We start from the raw sequence: 17,568 nt of genomic DNA, 5'->3' as shown, positions 1-17,568 counted from the left end.
ATAATGAAATTTTATGCCCCACTGATGAGAAGGCAATTTTCATGGACAGATGCTAGTACAAAGCTCAATGGAAAGACTCCCATTGATTTCCAAAGACTTTGAAATGAGTCCATGAAGAGCTTACTTTTAGGCCAAATAAATGCCAAGATCTCCAACTTCTAAACTCTTTATTAAATAAGAACAGAATAAAGCTCATATGATCATTACCAGACAAAGTAACACAACTTACGGATCTTGGAAAAAGAAGAATGTTGAAGGATGCAATGGGGAGAAGGAAACCTTCTTTGGCAAGGCAGAAGTTCATAATTGCAAAGCCTACATGATTAAGTGCAGAAAGAAAGATGAAACCTTCTTTCAGGTTTCTTGCAATCTGCATATGTGCACAACATCTGGGGATGTGCTCTTCCCTTGTTTTAAGTCACTTAATTTTTTCATCATAATAAAACTCCTTAGGGAACATTTGATGACAGAAGATAAAACCTCCCAATATCCCTCAGCTTCCTTCCATTTTTCTTCTTTTAGTGAGAAGGAATAATCCATGTCTTAACTACGTAGAACATGAAAAACTGTGATCATGATAAAGAATTTCTGCCAGAATATTTTTTATTACCTCCAGTAGCTTCTTTTGGGAAGAAGTGGTCAACTCTTCAGGGAACTTCTGTGTAGCTTTTTGCATCAAAAAGATTGCTCTGGATAGCTTATTCTTTTTTATTTTTCTCATTATAAGTGCCTCTGTAAAATAGATACTATAAGACATCTATAAAACAGTAGCAGTAATTTATTATACTTCTAAAATCTTAATTAATAAGCCTTACCTGTTAAATAATGGTAATCTTTCATATTCTTCACATGAGACTTCTTAGACTTAAGAGTTCTGTCACCCTTCTGAGCACCTATGTGGGAAAAAAATCCTGAGTTATTCATTCTGATAGTGCTACTAGGAAAATTTTAGTCAGGGGGTTTATTTGTAGTTTTGTAGTAAAGCTCTGCTCCATCTCATGTTCTTTTCTTTGGTTCAAGGAGAATTCCTTGGACTGATTGTGCCACTAAAAATATTCCACCTTCATCTTCTAGCATCTTTAACAGTTATAGTAACACAACAGGAAAAGAGGGATCTTGTTTGATCATAGGGAGCAGTGCACAGGGGAGCTCTGCAATGTCAAACTAATACTAGCTTTCAATTTAAAAAAAAAAAAAATCACCAGGATTGGCACACCAAGTAGAGTTTTTTCAGAAGGTATTTGGCAAGACTGAGGTATCTGCTGACTAGGAAGGGATAAGGACAACTTCACAGGAGTAGAAATTCAGATTACAAAGAGTACTGATTAAAATATTCAAGTTATTCTCCAGAGAGCAAATTAGCATTACAGAAAACAATTTCTGCAGAGCATCAGCAAATTCTCCCTTACTGACACTGTAAGAGTTACTATTGTAACTGAAGTACCACAACAAACTCTCTGGGAATCAAATCCAGTAGTTGTTAGCAAAATTTAACTCCCATTGGTTGAGTAGAGGTTAGAGAATAGTATCATGTGATAAATCTGAATTCTGCAAATTCAGCACATTTTTTCTGTCTGCACATGGCATACAAACTGCCCAACATCAGCTTCCTCTTCAGAAATGGATACTCCTTAATTTCTTAGTGTTACAAAATGTATTAACAGAGGACTCTAATGAAGCTATGAAGATCATTTAGCTTTACTGAAACCTACCTTGTGTCATTTTAAGAAGTTTCACAGCTACTCGATGTTGTGCCTGTATGAGCTCCAAGTGTAAATCCATTACAAAACCATCACCTGTTCCTGTCTTATCATTACCACATCCCAAAACAGAATTCAAATTCTGATCATTTGAGTCCACCTAATAAATAGGAAGTGGCAATTAAGCACATGAACTTCTGTTACTTAGCTTACTGAATTTATCTTGACGCTGGTATTATTTCAGAAATTGACAAACACTGAAATTTGTCATGTTTGTGTAATACGCAGTCATTCAAGAAAGTATGGAAGGAAGGAGAATAACAAGACAGAGAAAGCACGGATACTGGACAAAAAGAACTAAGACAAAATCCGATAATGGAAACTAGATTAATAATAAATACAAAACTTCAGAAAATTTTGGTTTATTGTGTTACCAGTCCACAAAACAAAGATCATATTCGTGTAGAATTATAATATTTTAAAAATCTGAACTCCCTTCAACAGCAAAAATTAATTTTAATAATAAACAGTTGCAAGTAATAAATATGAAAAGGATTTCTGCTTTTATTTTAAAGGAGAAAGATACAAATTGTAATTATTTCCAAAAGAACATGGCAAAGGAAACCTAGAAGAGTCTATAGTTTATTAATGAAAGAGAAAAATGCTATTTCTCTACACAGAGGTTTACTTCTTCTGTTCTCTTCTTACAAAGGGCAGGAAGATGAGGTATGCTTGATAATGCTAAGATTTCTATGTATGAAGAAAATATGAGTTTTGTGTCATCAAAATCCAATATATTATTTAAAGATTTTGTTGCAGTGTAGTTTTCTGTAGACTTTACCTTTGTACAACAGCTGTCAAATATTGACTTTCCATCTGGTAGAAGGGTCATTAAGCGACATGTGTTCATTCCATTAATTGCTTTTTCAAGACTTTCATAAGCAACCTGTAATTGTTCTGTAGGACTTTTCTGAAATGAAAGCACATAGAAACACACTTTATTAGATAACCACATTAAAAGCTGTAATATGGACTATCCAAAGTAAAGTGCTATTATTTTTAGCTGTTGTAGTTTAAACTCTGTCAAATAATCTTTACATAGGCATTGCTCCCCATGCTTTTGTATACTAATATTAATGTTTTAAATTTCAAGTGATTTTCATTAATTTAGGACTGATTTTCTTTCAGCTCTCAAAAAAACAGTTTACTACCTCAAAGAGTTAGCTTATAGCAGAATGAAACTGAACTCTGAGAATTAATTTGACAAACACAGTATCTTTCACAAGCAGTTTTCCAATGGTCCTTTAGGTGCTGTTAAGAAAAACTGATTTTTCAGAAAACAACACCTTTAATGAGACTGTCACTGAAATAAAAAGCTTCTCCGTATGTGTATGTGTTAAGACAGAACATTGACAAAATTCTTGAATCCTCAGACTAATGTATGTCTTTTCTTTTTCATGTGTTTTAGTAAGTAATTTTGAACTATCATATTTGACACTTCTGCAAAGTGTTGAGCACTGAACACACTAACAAAGTAAGGACACTTGAGATGGTTCATCTATTCCACATCATCCTTACAAAAACAAACAGCAAAAGCACAACCCAAAAAAATTTCCTAAACGAAACAAAGGCTAAAGTTTGTATGATCTTTAAAAAATGTACTATTAAACCACTTAAAGCTGGTACCATACACTGGCATAAAAAAGAGTGTACAGTGGAAATCACTGTGATCATGCTGTAAAAAGTTTCAAATAAAACTTCTTCCATATCACAAATTACTAAAAAAGACTACAAGAAAATGTTCAGATTTTGTTTGAAAAAAATCTTCGTTTTTTTTCCTCTGCATTAGCATGATTATGTGAAACATTTCAGCTTTATAAAACTAAATACAAAATAGTATGAAAAGCTTCAAGGAGAAATAAGTGTTATGTTATTCAAAAATGCTGTATTAATGAAAACAAATTAGACCTACCATCAGTATTTCAGGAATATCACAGGTTTCATCTTGTGAGAGAGAGGCATTGATTTTTCCTTTTTTATAGGAAGAAAACGAGAAATTGAAAATGAAATATATTCAGAAAGTTTTAGTACCATTTGATTAGCTCTACAATTAACTTGAGAGTCTGGCAATAATTCAAGTCTTCACATTTCTTGAAAAGCTTTTCAGGGTTTTAACACAATACCAACATACGTATAATTACACTAATTCTGTATATGTTTATCCAATAACGTAGTATTTTAAAATGTGCCATATGTTTCATAGCAACATTACTGTAATGCAAGCCAGTGAAACTTGGACTCATTTTGTGGTTCCTCACAGTGTTGTAGCATTCATATCAATTTTTCACTTCTAAATAAATTCAGATCTATCGTTATCTAATTTGCAGTAGTTTTAGTGCTAATTTAACATATATAAGAATGTTTAAATATAAGAGGTTGCATTTTTATAATACATTATTTAAATTTCATATTCCTGGAAAGGGTATTATCACACTTTTAATGTTCATTTGGATTCTTTAAATTACTTTAAATTATAAAGTATACACCCAGAATCGTGTTTTCCTTTAAAAAAACAAGAGGAAGCAGCCAAAACAAGAGGAAACACTCTCTTAGCTCTTGGTTACAGCCCTCTAGCCTGTCAAAAATTTATTTATTCACCGAAACAAATTCATTTTTTGCCCTTTCAGAGGGACACAGTTCTTGTCACTCTTGTACTCCTTGTGCCATTTCTGCCTGTTTATTCCTGCTTGTTCACAGCCTCTTTCTCATAAATAAGAAAAGGTAGATTCGATCAGCATTCGTTCAGTAAAAAGACTCTTCTCAGCATAAAAGTGCTTGACTGGCTATTTATCAGCCTGTTTTGACCAATGGCTCATATCTATTCAGCTTTTCCATCAAAAAGGCATATTTCAACTGGATGAAAAAAATAGCAGAGATGCTACAATGAAGATTCACTCAGTCTCCATCAGAATTGTATGTTTTTCATAACATCGCAGAAAACATTACCTACTCTACCTTCATAATGAATAGTAGTGTTATAAGAATTTCTTATTTTCAAAAGAGCCAAAGATATTGTCATTCTGTTCTGTTCCTAGATGTGCTCTAAAAGGTTCCTTAAAATCTACTCCCTAGTTACTGTAAAACATTTACGAGAACTATGACTCATATTCCAAGATCCTATATCCACAACAACAGAGAACTTTTAAAAGTCTGTCTAAACATCCATATTTTACAGCCTTAGTCAGGTTTTAGATGGAAATTTGTTTAACACAATTGTGATTGCATTATATCCCAATAATGTCAGCCAAGTTAAGTTCAATTTCAAAGACAATTGAATTCCTATACCAAGAGATCCAAATTAATGACCCAATAAAAGCAAAAGCTTCAGTATCACCTCAGTATTTCACTCTTCTGTTTGGCCTGCCACTAGTCAGCCAGCACTTGAATGTTCCCAATGAGCCACAGCACATACTGCCTTCTGCCTAGCCAATATTCAGAGAACATATGAGTGACTTGAGGCTACTCTGAGGGGTTTAAGAGTCATGTAGAAGACCAATGGGGAGGGTGAGTCATAAGAGATGTGATTCAAAATAGAGTAACTTCAGTAGAACTAGAAATGTAAGGAAATAAGGCATAAATCCTTTGAAAAACAGGTTTCATTAGCTCTGATTATGGATGAAATTGTATATACAAAAAAATTATCATTCTACTCTCAGCAATCTCTTGATGATAATTTTTGAATAGGTATGTTTGTCAAAGTTTTCAACTCAGAAACGTTCCTATCTTGAAAGTCATTCTTTAAAGAAAACGAATTTTTTGTTAAAAGCTTTACCTGCTTTTTTCTTAGACTTACTTGTAGAATCAGCTACGTTTTCCAATATTGCAGTTAGATGTAGGGTTACCTCTGCAAGCATTACAGCATTACTGTCTGCTGTGCTACTCTTGTGAATTACTTCATTTATTATCCAGAGTACACGAACCCACTAAAAAGGGGGAAGAGGGGAGGAGCGGGGCAGGACAGGTGTGGAAAAAGTGTCAAGACAGAGTTAAAACACATTTTTGGGAGATATTTATGTATCACAGAGATGCATAGGATTTTGCGCTAAAAATTGTTTAAAAATATTCACAACAATGGACATAACTCCTTTCTTGGATTTGGATTCTTTTTTTGAATGTCACCAGAATAAGATGCTGAAGTTACGCTGCTCCAAAGCTCCTATTTCTTTGGACAGTAGACTTTTTATTTTAGAATATTATTATTTTATATTATCTTAAAAAGGTTTATGAATGTTCTACAGGCACAACTTTTACATCATGTTATATTATGGTAAGCCTTCCAGTAGATTCAATAATTTGCCTCTCATTTATCCCCATATCTTCCCTCTTAAACAGTATAAAAGAGACCTGAATGCTCCTATTGTACACACAGAGGAAAGTAACTGTACGCTACCTTCTGGAGAATCTCTGAAAACTTTTATTACAGGGACCAGGGCCACAACATGATCTCCTCCAGAAATTGTTTGGTCAGCATCAACTGGCAGCCCAGAAAAACTAGTGTAAATTATCTTTCATGAGACTGCATTTCACCAAGAGCCTCTCAGTCTCAGGAAAAGTTCAAGGTAAGGCTTGGGACAAATACTATTGACCTCCATCACCTTTCTCTTAAGCTGTAAAATTTTGCCACTTTCTTCAACTTATCTAAGGAACTTGAAACATATTAACATTTTCTGCCACAGCACACTAAATGCTCCTTCTTACATCATGTCCCAATACTTTCACTATTTAGTTTCTCTCCCCCATGGCCCACTGACAGAGGCTGGCTTACTTTACTGGGAAGAGACCAAGAGAGATTTGATACTGGCATGTAGGAGCACAGTGTGTTCAAAGTGCATACACAATTCACATTTTCAGCCAAGATGATTTATCTGCATTTTACCATAAGAAAATATACTTAGACTGGCTACCAATATTTTATCTTTGCATTACTATAACAGACTGCATTGATATTAAGAGAAATACATTATAATAAAGGAGTACTTGGTAAGCTTTGTATTTGTGCATAGATTTTAAGTAGTCACTTCCACACATTTGGATTCGCTGAAGTCCTGTTTTACACTTCTGCCACAAAAACATTATTATATCAACAAGTATTTCTTTGTCAGGATGGATATTCTGGAAAGAAAAAACAATATAATTATAGAAACAGGTAGGTATACAAACATTCTCAAAACACTCAGTACATAAGCAGTCTCTAAATTTTTCAAAGTGAGTAGATAAACCATTATAATACGTAACTTCTCATAATGGGTAACAGTATTTTCAAAGCTCAAGAAATAATTTTTTTAAAGTAAGTTCTGGTAGACCACCCAGGCTTTTCTTCTTCCAACACTGGAAGTGATTTAGATGTTTGGGGTTTGTTTGGGTGGGGGGGTGTTTTGGTTTGGTTTGGCTTGTTTTCTGTTTTTTGGGTTTTTTTATTATTATTGTCAAACTCTCAAAAGTAACACAGACAAGGAAAGCAGTGAGATGAAAATTACATGGGATAGACAAGCAAATTAACTACCAGTGAAATGTTATAATAGTCAAAACATTCTGGGGAAACTAAGTAACCTAATTTAACAGTGTCCTGGTTTTGTTAAAAAACAAGTTTCTCTTTTAGTGAATTTGCCTGTCAGCTAAAGCCTTCATATTAGCTGCATTTTCCTGGAGAACCAGATGCATGTTTTGGTAAACCTAGTAATGGAATGCAAACTTACAGATAAGCACGGATGGACATCTCGCGAGAGGGGCAACGAGAAACCAGTGATCAAGAAACTGACCAACTGTGTATAACATTCCATTCACGTGAATACTTCATATAAAAGTGGGAGATCACGATTCCCTTTTCCCTTCTGCTTATGGCCGACATTAGGAGAGGACCTTGCTGGTCGTCCCTGCGAACTGAGGCCTAGTGAGAGATTGAATCCAGCTCCAATTGGCTGCAGAGTCCAATCCAGGACTTTGGGTGCCGGCTCTGCAGTTGCTGAGACTTTGCAAGATTTGGTTTTGTATATTTTGTATTATTTTCTCTATTCTTATTAGTAGCATTAGTAAAACATCTTTAATTTTTTCCAACTCTCTTCTCTCTGTCCTTCTTTCCCTCCCAATCACCTGTCCTGAGTGGGAAGGGGGGAGAGGGAGGGGAAAAAGGGGGGAAGTGGGGGGACGTTAACAATACATCTGCCAGGGTTTTATTGTCACCCTGCAATCTAAACCTTCAACAAACAGGTTTCTTTTTATTACAGTATTCAAATATTTGCAGAAGAAGATCTAGATTAGTAGGTTTCATTTTGCATTGACAGAGAACTTCCATGGGTTGTTGGTGCAGCTCAGATGAAGGAGCAGTGAAGAACAGCTTAAACAACATAGAAAAAAAGATTGGAGTGGAATATCCAACAACTGAAAAAAATGTTAAAACCCATCTGCATCTTGTGAAGAGAATAATGAACAAATTCAAAACTCTATTCAGTTGACCTCCTAATTAAAACATTTTAAAAGGCAATAAAGTCCATCAACTCTGTGTTAAACACATTTTGAACAGTGATTAAGGAGCAGTACACGTCTTTATCCCATTTATACTAGAGCTGGGCTCATATCTCAGGCGCAATGAAACTCAAGCCTGCGATATCCACACTATCTGAACACCTGTATGTGTATGAGAGGAATACTTTAGGGGTATTGATATTGAGAAGTAGAGGGAGGGGGAAGAAACAAAACAAAACAAAACAAATACGGAAAAAAGAAGTAAATCAAGATTACTTTTGCCACTCGTTTGGTGGCAGCAAGCTGTTAGATTGGCTCAGCTATATCATGTAACTTTACCATCACTGAATTCCCTGTTAATGAGGGGAAAAATGCTCATTCTTCAACAGACAGATTAGGTATCAAGGAGATTTGTGGGAAACTGTAGAAGAACCAGAAGAGTTGAAATCCAGGTAACCTGCCTCCATAATACAGTGGTCATGTAAAAAATGACAAATCATGCTATCTAACGGTATAACTACCTCACAGGCAGTGTATTTTGACTGAAAATATTACACTAAAGCTAAAAAATGCATATGTCCCAATTATACTCAGGTTGGGCCAATATTCAAATTATATCTAAAATTAATTTTGCAGTTAAGACATCATGCCATGTTAGCAGAACATGTTTTTTTCTAAGGAAAACTTTGCATTAGCCTTTTGGATCACACGCTATTTTAGTGTTAATGCTAGTGGAGATATTGCACTGTAATGTTTTTTCCCTTACGGCAGCACATTAAGGGAAATCTAAGTTTGAGCAAGTAAGCTAAAAGTGGTTACTCTGGGAATAAACCAGCAGATATATAATAGAATTATTCTGTAGTACAAACTTCAGCACAAAAAGTTGCACTCTGTTTTTGTTGTTGCTGCTGCTTGTTTGTCTGAAGTGAGAATTTATCTTAAATCGCAGGCATACTGCTGCTATAAAAGTATTATCATTCCTTAGGGTCACTGCTTCCATTTCTATAAATATTGCAGAAATGTTTCCTCCAGTTGAGCATATTTGTCCACCTAAATCTAATATAAGAATTTGTCTCTGCTTGATTAGCTGAACCATGCAATTAGCTCTATGATATTGCAAATCGATTTAATATGTATTTAACATTCTTAAAGTAGTCTGAGTACATTGCACCAATAAAAGACAAAAAACAAACAAAAAAACCCCACAACAACAACAACAAACTTACTTGTTGTTAAATCACCAATTAATCATGTCTTATGTGTATATTTTTTTAATTTTTGCTATTTCATTTTTGTATTTTGTTAATTATGCAACTGATTCCTTTAGTCTTAAATTATATGTATTCATTACAGATTATGTAATTCATTCAGAAGAAATGTCTTTAATTTTATTGTACCTGCTTAGATGTGCAGACACAGGAAAATACTGTTGTTGCCAAAATAATGAGATCATGAGAAGGCTCTCCATGCTTTAAAGAATCCTCTACATTCAATGTTTATAGAAAAGGAAGGAAAGGAAAGGCAATACATTACTTCTAGTTACAAACCTATGATGTTTGAAAACACCTGAGTGAATCAATTTAACAGTTTATGCCAGCAGATAATAGAATATAATCTAAGAAATAGTAAATAAAAAGGAGACAGATATTCCCAAGCTTATTTACTTTCCATAAAAAGTGAGCATTGCTATTTTTGGAAATTGAAAGTGTTTGGGATATTTGCAGTTTTTTGGAATGTCATACAATTTAATTACAGTTGTCTTAAAAAGTTTTTCTTGCTTCAATGCCAAGAAATTTTACATAAATGAGGTAGAAGGACAACAGAAAGGCTAACATGTCTGTTTCACTTTTTTCCTGAAAACCTGTCTGAAAACATGCATTCTTCTTACACCTTCGCATATAAAATTATGTATGTTAAACATACATGCTATTTCACACACAAGGGAAATGGTATAAAGTCATGCTTAGATAAACAAACTGGACAAAATTCAGTAAGCTGCAATCTCTCAGTTGCTAGTTTTTGTCACGGAATACTGCATGTTTCATATTAACTAGTTTTTAAATAATAAACAAAATTTCTTGCTGCAAAAGTATTTCAAATGCAAACACAGCTATAACTGAAGAACACTCACTTCTGGACGTTTGCCTCTTTTCAGAATCACGAGACATGCTAGCTTCTTTGGTGTTGCTCTCACTAATAGACAAACCGTATTTAAATTTGCTTGGAAATAGTAAAGGTTGCACCAGTGTAAGAAGTTTCAGTTCCACTTCAGCTTTCTTCCATTTCAGATCATCTTGAGCCTAATTGACAGAAAAAGCCAATAGAAATTCGTCTTTAAATTACATTATTTTACTCTTCCTTACCCTCATGGGAGAAAAAAAACCCCAACTATATGTTATAAAGAATATCCAAAGAGCATCTGGATTACCTGGAGAAAATTCACAACAAATTCAATAGCAGAATCAAACACGTCCCACTCTTCATAGCTGAAAGCTAGTTTTATAAATTTCACAGCAGCATCTCCAGACACGCCCTGTTCTCCTGCAGTGATGAAAAAATATTTTATCTGGTTTTTACATATATATGAAAGTTTTATTTAAGCAATAATTGAAGTATTGATAAATACAAAGATAAAACTACATGTTTTTTAATAGTTGGCACAATCTTGAAGGATTTTTAAGAGCTCTACAAGACACAATAGCTTTATTATTTTGCTGTAATGTCTAAGTTTATATACTACTTTAATGATGTGTCTGCAATGTCCTGTTACATTCCAATAAGGCTGTACTATTATTGATATTACTGTACCTGTGTAGAGGATATCAAGAATTCAGTCCTTTCTGTTGCAGAAACAGCTTAAATCTGGGTATCACCCCTTAACAACCCTTCTTCACAGAAATTTAGTATAAAAATTGTACAGCAACATGAACAATTTCTTGCAAGACAGGTGAGTCTTTCTCATTACTATATTAGAAAATGTGCAGGTACACATAAGGAGTCTATTTTCTCACCACTTCAAGTTTATCCAAACCATAGTAAGGCAGAAAAGGGATTTCCTGGGCCTTGGAACTCTAAGTACATGTCTTAGCTAATATTTTCAGCAGTGATCTGCAGTCCTAAGAATACGTCATAGTCATTATCATATCACCTGGGTACGTGCTCACTCAGCTAAAAGATGTTAGTAATTTTAAATCAGTAATAGACAGCTGTTATTTTCCAAAGCAGCACAGTGATCAGCCCAGGGATTTCAACAAGCTTAGAACAGTCCTCCTGTTACTACATCCCACTTCTCTTCCATAAGAAAGCATCAGGCCATCATTGCAGGTTTAGAACTTTGAATGATTGTTTAGGCAACTATCATGCTGAACATTATGTGATTACAATGTTCATATATTACTATATATTACTTTAACAATATTTGTGTTCAGAAAACCTTAATGATATCTGTACATAATCCCTTTTGAATGCCTTAACATCATATATAAAAACAAACCTATCTTACTCAAAGAGGACACCATTTTGCAGTCCCTTTATGCATAAAAGTCCTACTAACATGAACACACATTCTGCTTACAAAGCATTTGCATCACTGGGTACAAAATCCTTTGAAAATTCCAATATAGCTTACTCGTTAATTACCTGTTAGTATCAGCTGCAGAAGGGTTGATGATGCATTAATTATATCAAAATGATCAGAGCAATGATTTCCTTGAATAACAGTACTGCTCACTCCACCTTTAACATAGACAATTTATTAAATCAGTTTGCATTTTATATTCTAATTAGCCAGTAATTGTCTCCAGAAAATATAATTCTGAATTGTATTTAGTCTCTATAGAATCTTTTATTAACACAGTATCTCTATATCTTTGGCTATATTCAGTCCAGATCCTACCAAAAAAAAAGATTTGGAAGGAATGATCAAGTCCAGTATTTTTCACAAGTTTTTCAATCTAAATTTGAATCTTTTTTATTTAAGAAAAAAATTATACGGGGGAAAAAAAAAAAAAAAAAATAAACACCACAGTGGGTTGTTCTTGCCTGGTTTCCAGACTCCTATCCAGTTGCTTGCTCACTTCCCCTCCTCAATAGGACAGCAGGATAAAATAAGATAGTAAAGCTCATAGGTTGAGATAAAGACAGTTCAATAAGAAAAGCAAAGGTTGTGTGTGCAAGTAAAGCAACAACAAAAAAATAGAATTCATTCGCTATTGCCCATAGACAGGCAGATATCCAACCACCTCTTGGAAAGCAGGGCCTCAGGATGTATAGCAGTTGCTTGGGAAGACAAATGCAATAACCACTAACATGGTCCCATCCTCTCCCAGGTTTCATTGCTGAGCATGATGTCCTATAGTATGAAACAGCCCTTTGGTGAGTTCGGGTCAGCTGTCCCAGCTGTGTCCTCTCCCAACCTCCTGCCCACCCCCAGACTACTGGCCTTTGGGAAAAGGAGGGCTGGAGAGACAGCATTGACCCTGTGCAAGCACAGCCAAAACTGGTGTGTTATCAATGCTATTTTAGCCATAAATGTGAGGCACAGCACCATAAGGGCTGCTATGAAGAAAATTATCTCCTTCCTGTTCATAAAACATTAAGATTACTCTAGATTTTTACTGATGTAACAGATAACAGAGATTGACCAATTGACTTCTATTTAATTAAGATTAAAAAAACATTGCCTGCTTTTACAGGTGCTACTGTTATAAATTAAATATATGCCTTCAGGTAAGGTCTTCCTATTATAGCAAAGAATAAAAAATAATAAAATGGAGGTGCAGGGTCCTCACCAACAAACACTCTTTTCACTTCTTTATGCTGTTACCTGAGAGGATTTCCAGACCTGCCAGGAAAAGCTCTGAAATGACGTCATGAATTTCAGTTTCATCAGGAATAGGAGGAGCAGGCCGCAGAACATGCCTGCTACTTTCAGACAGAGCTTCCAGGATGGCAAGGAATTGAGCTGCGGCACCGTCGAACATTTCTGTCAGCAGCCGTTCAGTAGTAGTGCGAGGCCACGGCAACTAAATATGAAAATGTCATGTACACCTTGTAATGTCTAAACCGAGCTACAATAAACTTGCCTTCAGAAAGTAAGTACATGTTTAAAAGAAAAAATAATATACTGTAAAATATATAGTTGTTATTCATTTCACGCTTCAAAGGCAGAGCAAAGCCTCATGCTAAGTGGGTACAGTACTTAAGTGCCACAGTTTCATAGCAACAACACACACTGCAGCATGGTATTTTATTTGGAAAACAACACAATAGAAATTAGGAATGAAGAGTATCAAGGCCACACAGTTTAAAGCCACACAGGTCTCTCCTTATAATGATAGAGACTTGACCATAAGGAGCTAAGTTCTAAACACTGCAGAAAATCAGAGAAAGATTAGGATGTTCAGTACTGCAGTGAAACCAAAATACTATTATATTCTCTCACTTGCACATTTCAAACAGCATAACACAAAAATAACAGGCAGATCACATAAAAATGTATTTGCGTTGTATCAGTTTCTGGGCACATTAAACCACACAAAACTTTGGGAATTTCCTTCTTGCTTTGCTGGATCCACGTTCTTTATTTTAGCCTCCAAATTAATATTTACAGACAAGCTTCGATGTGTACCTGATGAAAAAAATCCAAACCTGACTGTTCAGTATCTGACAGCATTTAGAGTATTAAAGCTAACAGGTTATTTTTGTTTTCAAATACACAGTGAGTGAGCCTCATCAATACTGTAACTATCTGTCTGGTCCAAAGAAAGATGAACCATTTCTGCTGGGAGTAGAGTAAAAGTAAAAACAAAAGATAAGTTAATATTGGATACTGATGGAGTATCTAATCTTGGAAACCATTTCCAGGCACTTGGAGGACAACAAAACCATCAAGAGTGGTCAGCATGGATTTACAAAGGGGAAGTCATGCTTAACCAACTTGGTAAATTTCTATGTTGGAATGACTTGTCTGGTAGACAAGGGGAGAGCAGTGGATAGTGTCTACCTAAACTTCAGTAAGGCCTTTGACACTGTCTTCCATAACCCTCAGCAAGTTTGCAGATGACACAAAACTGGGAGGAAAGGCTGATAAGCCAGAAAGTCATGTTGTCATCCAGACGGACCTCAACAGGTTGATAGGAACCTCACGACATTCAACAAGAAGTGCAAAGTCCTGCACCTGGGAAGGAACAAATCCATGCACCAGTACATGCTGGGGGCCATCCAGCTGGAAAGAAGCTTGGCAGAAAAGGACTTGGGGGTCCTAGTGTACACCAAGTTGAACATGAGCCAGCAATGAGCCCTTGCAGCAAAGAAGGCTGACAGTAGCCTGGGTTGCATTAGGCAGAGTATTGCTAGGAGGTCAAGGGAGGGGATCCTCCTCCTCTACTTGTCAGGCCACGCTTGAAGTACCGTGTCTAATTCTGGGCTCCCCAGTACAAGAGAGACATGGATATACTGGAGGCAGTGCAACCAATGTCCTCGAAGATGTTCAAGGAACTGGAGCGCCTCCCCTATGAGGAAAGGCTGAGAGATCTGGGACTGTTCACCCTGGAGAAAATAAGGTTCAGCAGGGATCTCATAAATGTGTATAAATAGCTGAAAGGAGGAACTAAAGAAGACAGAGCCAGGCTCCTTTCAGTGGTGCCATGACAGGACCAGAGGCAAAGGGGACAAAATGAAACACAAGGGGTTCCTTCTGAACGTCAGGAGACACTTTTTGACTGTGAGGATGACCGAGTACTGGCTCAAGTTGCCAGAGAGGTTGTGGAGTCTCCATCCATGGAGATATTGAAAAGCCATCTGGACATGGTCCTGGGCAACCAGCTCTAAGTGGCCATGCTTGAGCACAGGGCTTGGACCAGATATCACCAAAGGTCCCTTCCAACCTCAACCATTTTGTGATTCTGTGATGCACGTTCTCCTTCCAAAACAAATTTTCAGCATCTATTTTAATAAATTCTCATAATTATGTTTGCACACTAAATAAATTTCAAAGCACATGATACATTTTGTGTCATTGTATTCAATGTATCTTTTTTCCCCACACAGATTTGGCTTTATGAGCCCAATCTAGGAATGAGATCTATGCAAGTAGAAAGCAATATCCATCATGTATCTTCCATGACAGGCTACGAACAAATTGTAGGCTTTGTTTAAATACCTTTGTAAAAATGCAGAGGAGAATGGGCATGTAATTTACTATTAAAAATATTTTTGCACAAGCATTGTTGTGTCATGTTTAGAAGACAAACATTGCACTGGTGCAGAAGAACCTCAAAGTGAAAGCCAATTTAAACTAAATAGCACAGACTAGGGTGTATCAATTTTTCAAGGTGATTCAAGTGCAAAACCAAGTTCCACTGCATACATACTAAAGTAGAAGGAAGAGTTTTAATTCTTTGCTAGTCCAAGCATAATATGTTCTGTAACATAGTGGACTGAACTCTAAACATAACTGTTCTACCTGTTATACTGCATCATACATGTCCTATAATTCAAAAGGGAAATTGTTTTGAAAAGTCAAAATATTAGGCAGAAATAAATGTCCCATATTTTCACTTTACTTAACAATAAACTTAAAAATATTCTGAAATAATTATTAAAACAGTGCTTTCAGATTTTACATCATTCAATGAATCTTGTCAAACTAAAAAAGGTATGCAGAAACAAATATAAATATTCAATATTATTCCTTCTTAAATAAGGTAATGAAAATTACTGTAGCACATTTTAGAAGCAAAACACTTTTAGTGGGGGAGTTATTAACAGTATAATTTCTAACAATTTGTTGCTAACTTCAGGCACTGAGTTTTGTCAGAAAGTCAAACAGACACTGCAGAACTAAATCATTTACTGAAGATTTTTCATGGTTCTGGAGACCAGATATATGTGATTCCTGCTATGTGACATAGGTTTTAGTGACATGTTGGGTGTCTGATGAGCAAACACCCTATTTGAAAGTATTCTGAGTTCCTAATATCCTAATTGTTCTGCAAGACTTTTAGATGATCATCATTCATGCAGAAGTATTTAATTATTCCAGAATCAACTGACCTTCAGAAAGTTGACCTGTACCTTTACATGTGCAAACCACACATACTTGAACATGTGGAGGCTTGGGCCCTATCTTGGATAACGGGAAATTTCCCGTAAGTGACGTTTGGAACAGATCGATTGTGTTGTCCATGCAGCTGTTTAATATTAATTATGATTCAAGTAAATTATTTGAAACTGAAGTATCAGATAATCTTTTAAAAAGCTTTGATGAATAACTTACGTAACAGAAGCATGTGACACAGTCAGAGCACATCTGTAACGTATTGGTATAACTTCATTATAACTTTACTAATAATCACAAACTGTATCAAATGAACAATCTCAGCTCATTTTGGTAAGTCTTTCTAATGCAGACAACTTCCTTTAAAAAAACCCACAACATAATATAGACTAATGGCAAGAAATAATTAAATAAAAAATATGTCAATATTAAACAATTATTTAAGACAGAAAATACATCATTCCTAATTACTTGGCTTTTACTGTACCTAGTGCAGTATATGTTTTTAAATGAAGTAATTATCTCAAAGTATTTTATGAATAAATTAGATTACTATGAACAAAAAAATCCAGATTAAACCTGTTCATTCAGCTCTGAATGTTTGAATCTGTGCTAGCATCAGATAAACTGTGGTAAAGAAGCTGTCATTTTGTAGTACCTCTTTCCTTTTATCTTTCAAATAATGCAAAGAGATTCCTCAATTTTGCATTATATTATGAGGTACATACATAATGGATCTATATCTACATAATGAGAATTAAAGGATGATGGAATTTCAGTGCAAGGAGGCCTTGAGAAACTTAAGGAAGTAGTTCCACTGCAAGAAGTGCCAAGCTCTGCATATGGGAAAGAATGGTTCTCTACAGACTGGAAACCAACTTTTGGAGTAGCAGCACTGCCAAAAAAAGACCTGGTTTTTAAGCCTGAGCCAGCAGTGTCCTCTTGTCACAAAGAAGGCAAACTGCAGACTGGGTTACACTATGAAAAGTGTAAACAGCACATTAAGAGGTTATTTTCTTCCCTTACTTGGAACTCATGACGGTCCACCTAGAGTACTATGTTCACTTTTAGGCTAGATAAGAAACAGTATAGGATCCCTTGGAGGTCTACTGAGATGATTAGGAGCATAAAACGTAAAAGAACAGGCTGAGGAAGACTTAGTCGGGCAAAGAAGAGGCTAAAGGGTGACCTAATAGCTGCCCACAACTTCTTGAAGAAGACTTAGGAAAGTAAAGAAGCCAAACTCTTCTGAGAAGAAACAGGTAGTATAACAAGGTTCAACTTTGG

General features: G+C 35.5%; 1 protein-coding gene across 1 annotated transcript in view; it reads right to left on the bottom strand.

The window, feature by feature from the left end:
* CFAP54 (cilia and flagella associated protein 54) overlaps positions 1 to 17,568 on the bottom strand; it is a 115,226-nt gene that overhangs the window by 79,882 nt on the left and 17,776 nt on the right. Inside the window, exons 9-20 of the mRNA XM_071800309.1 lie at positions 13,048 to 13,246; positions 11,862 to 11,957; positions 10,651 to 10,763; positions 10,354 to 10,522; positions 9,620 to 9,705; positions 6,738 to 6,872; positions 5,554 to 5,683; positions 3,673 to 3,731; positions 2,542 to 2,670; positions 1,713 to 1,860; positions 816 to 893; positions 611 to 732 (exon numbers count right to left, since the gene is read on the bottom strand). Coding sequence (XP_071656410.1) covers positions 611 to 732; positions 816 to 893; positions 1,713 to 1,860; positions 2,542 to 2,670; positions 3,673 to 3,731; positions 5,554 to 5,683; positions 6,738 to 6,872; positions 9,620 to 9,705; positions 10,354 to 10,522; positions 10,651 to 10,763; positions 11,862 to 11,957; positions 13,048 to 13,246 — 1,464 coding nt within the window. The remainder of the gene's footprint in view (positions 1 to 610; positions 733 to 815; positions 894 to 1,712; positions 1,861 to 2,541; positions 2,671 to 3,672; positions 3,732 to 5,553; positions 5,684 to 6,737; positions 6,873 to 9,619; positions 9,706 to 10,353; positions 10,523 to 10,650; positions 10,764 to 11,861; positions 11,958 to 13,047; positions 13,247 to 17,568) is intronic.

Source organism: Patagioenas fasciata, chromosome 1 (genome assembly GCF_037038585.1).
Source record: "Patagioenas fasciata isolate bPatFas1 chromosome 1, bPatFas1.hap1, whole genome shotgun sequence".
Lineage (NCBI taxonomy): Eukaryota > Metazoa > Chordata > Aves > Columbiformes > Columbidae > Patagioenas > Patagioenas fasciata.
This window is presented reverse-complemented; position numbering and strand designations above follow the sequence as displayed.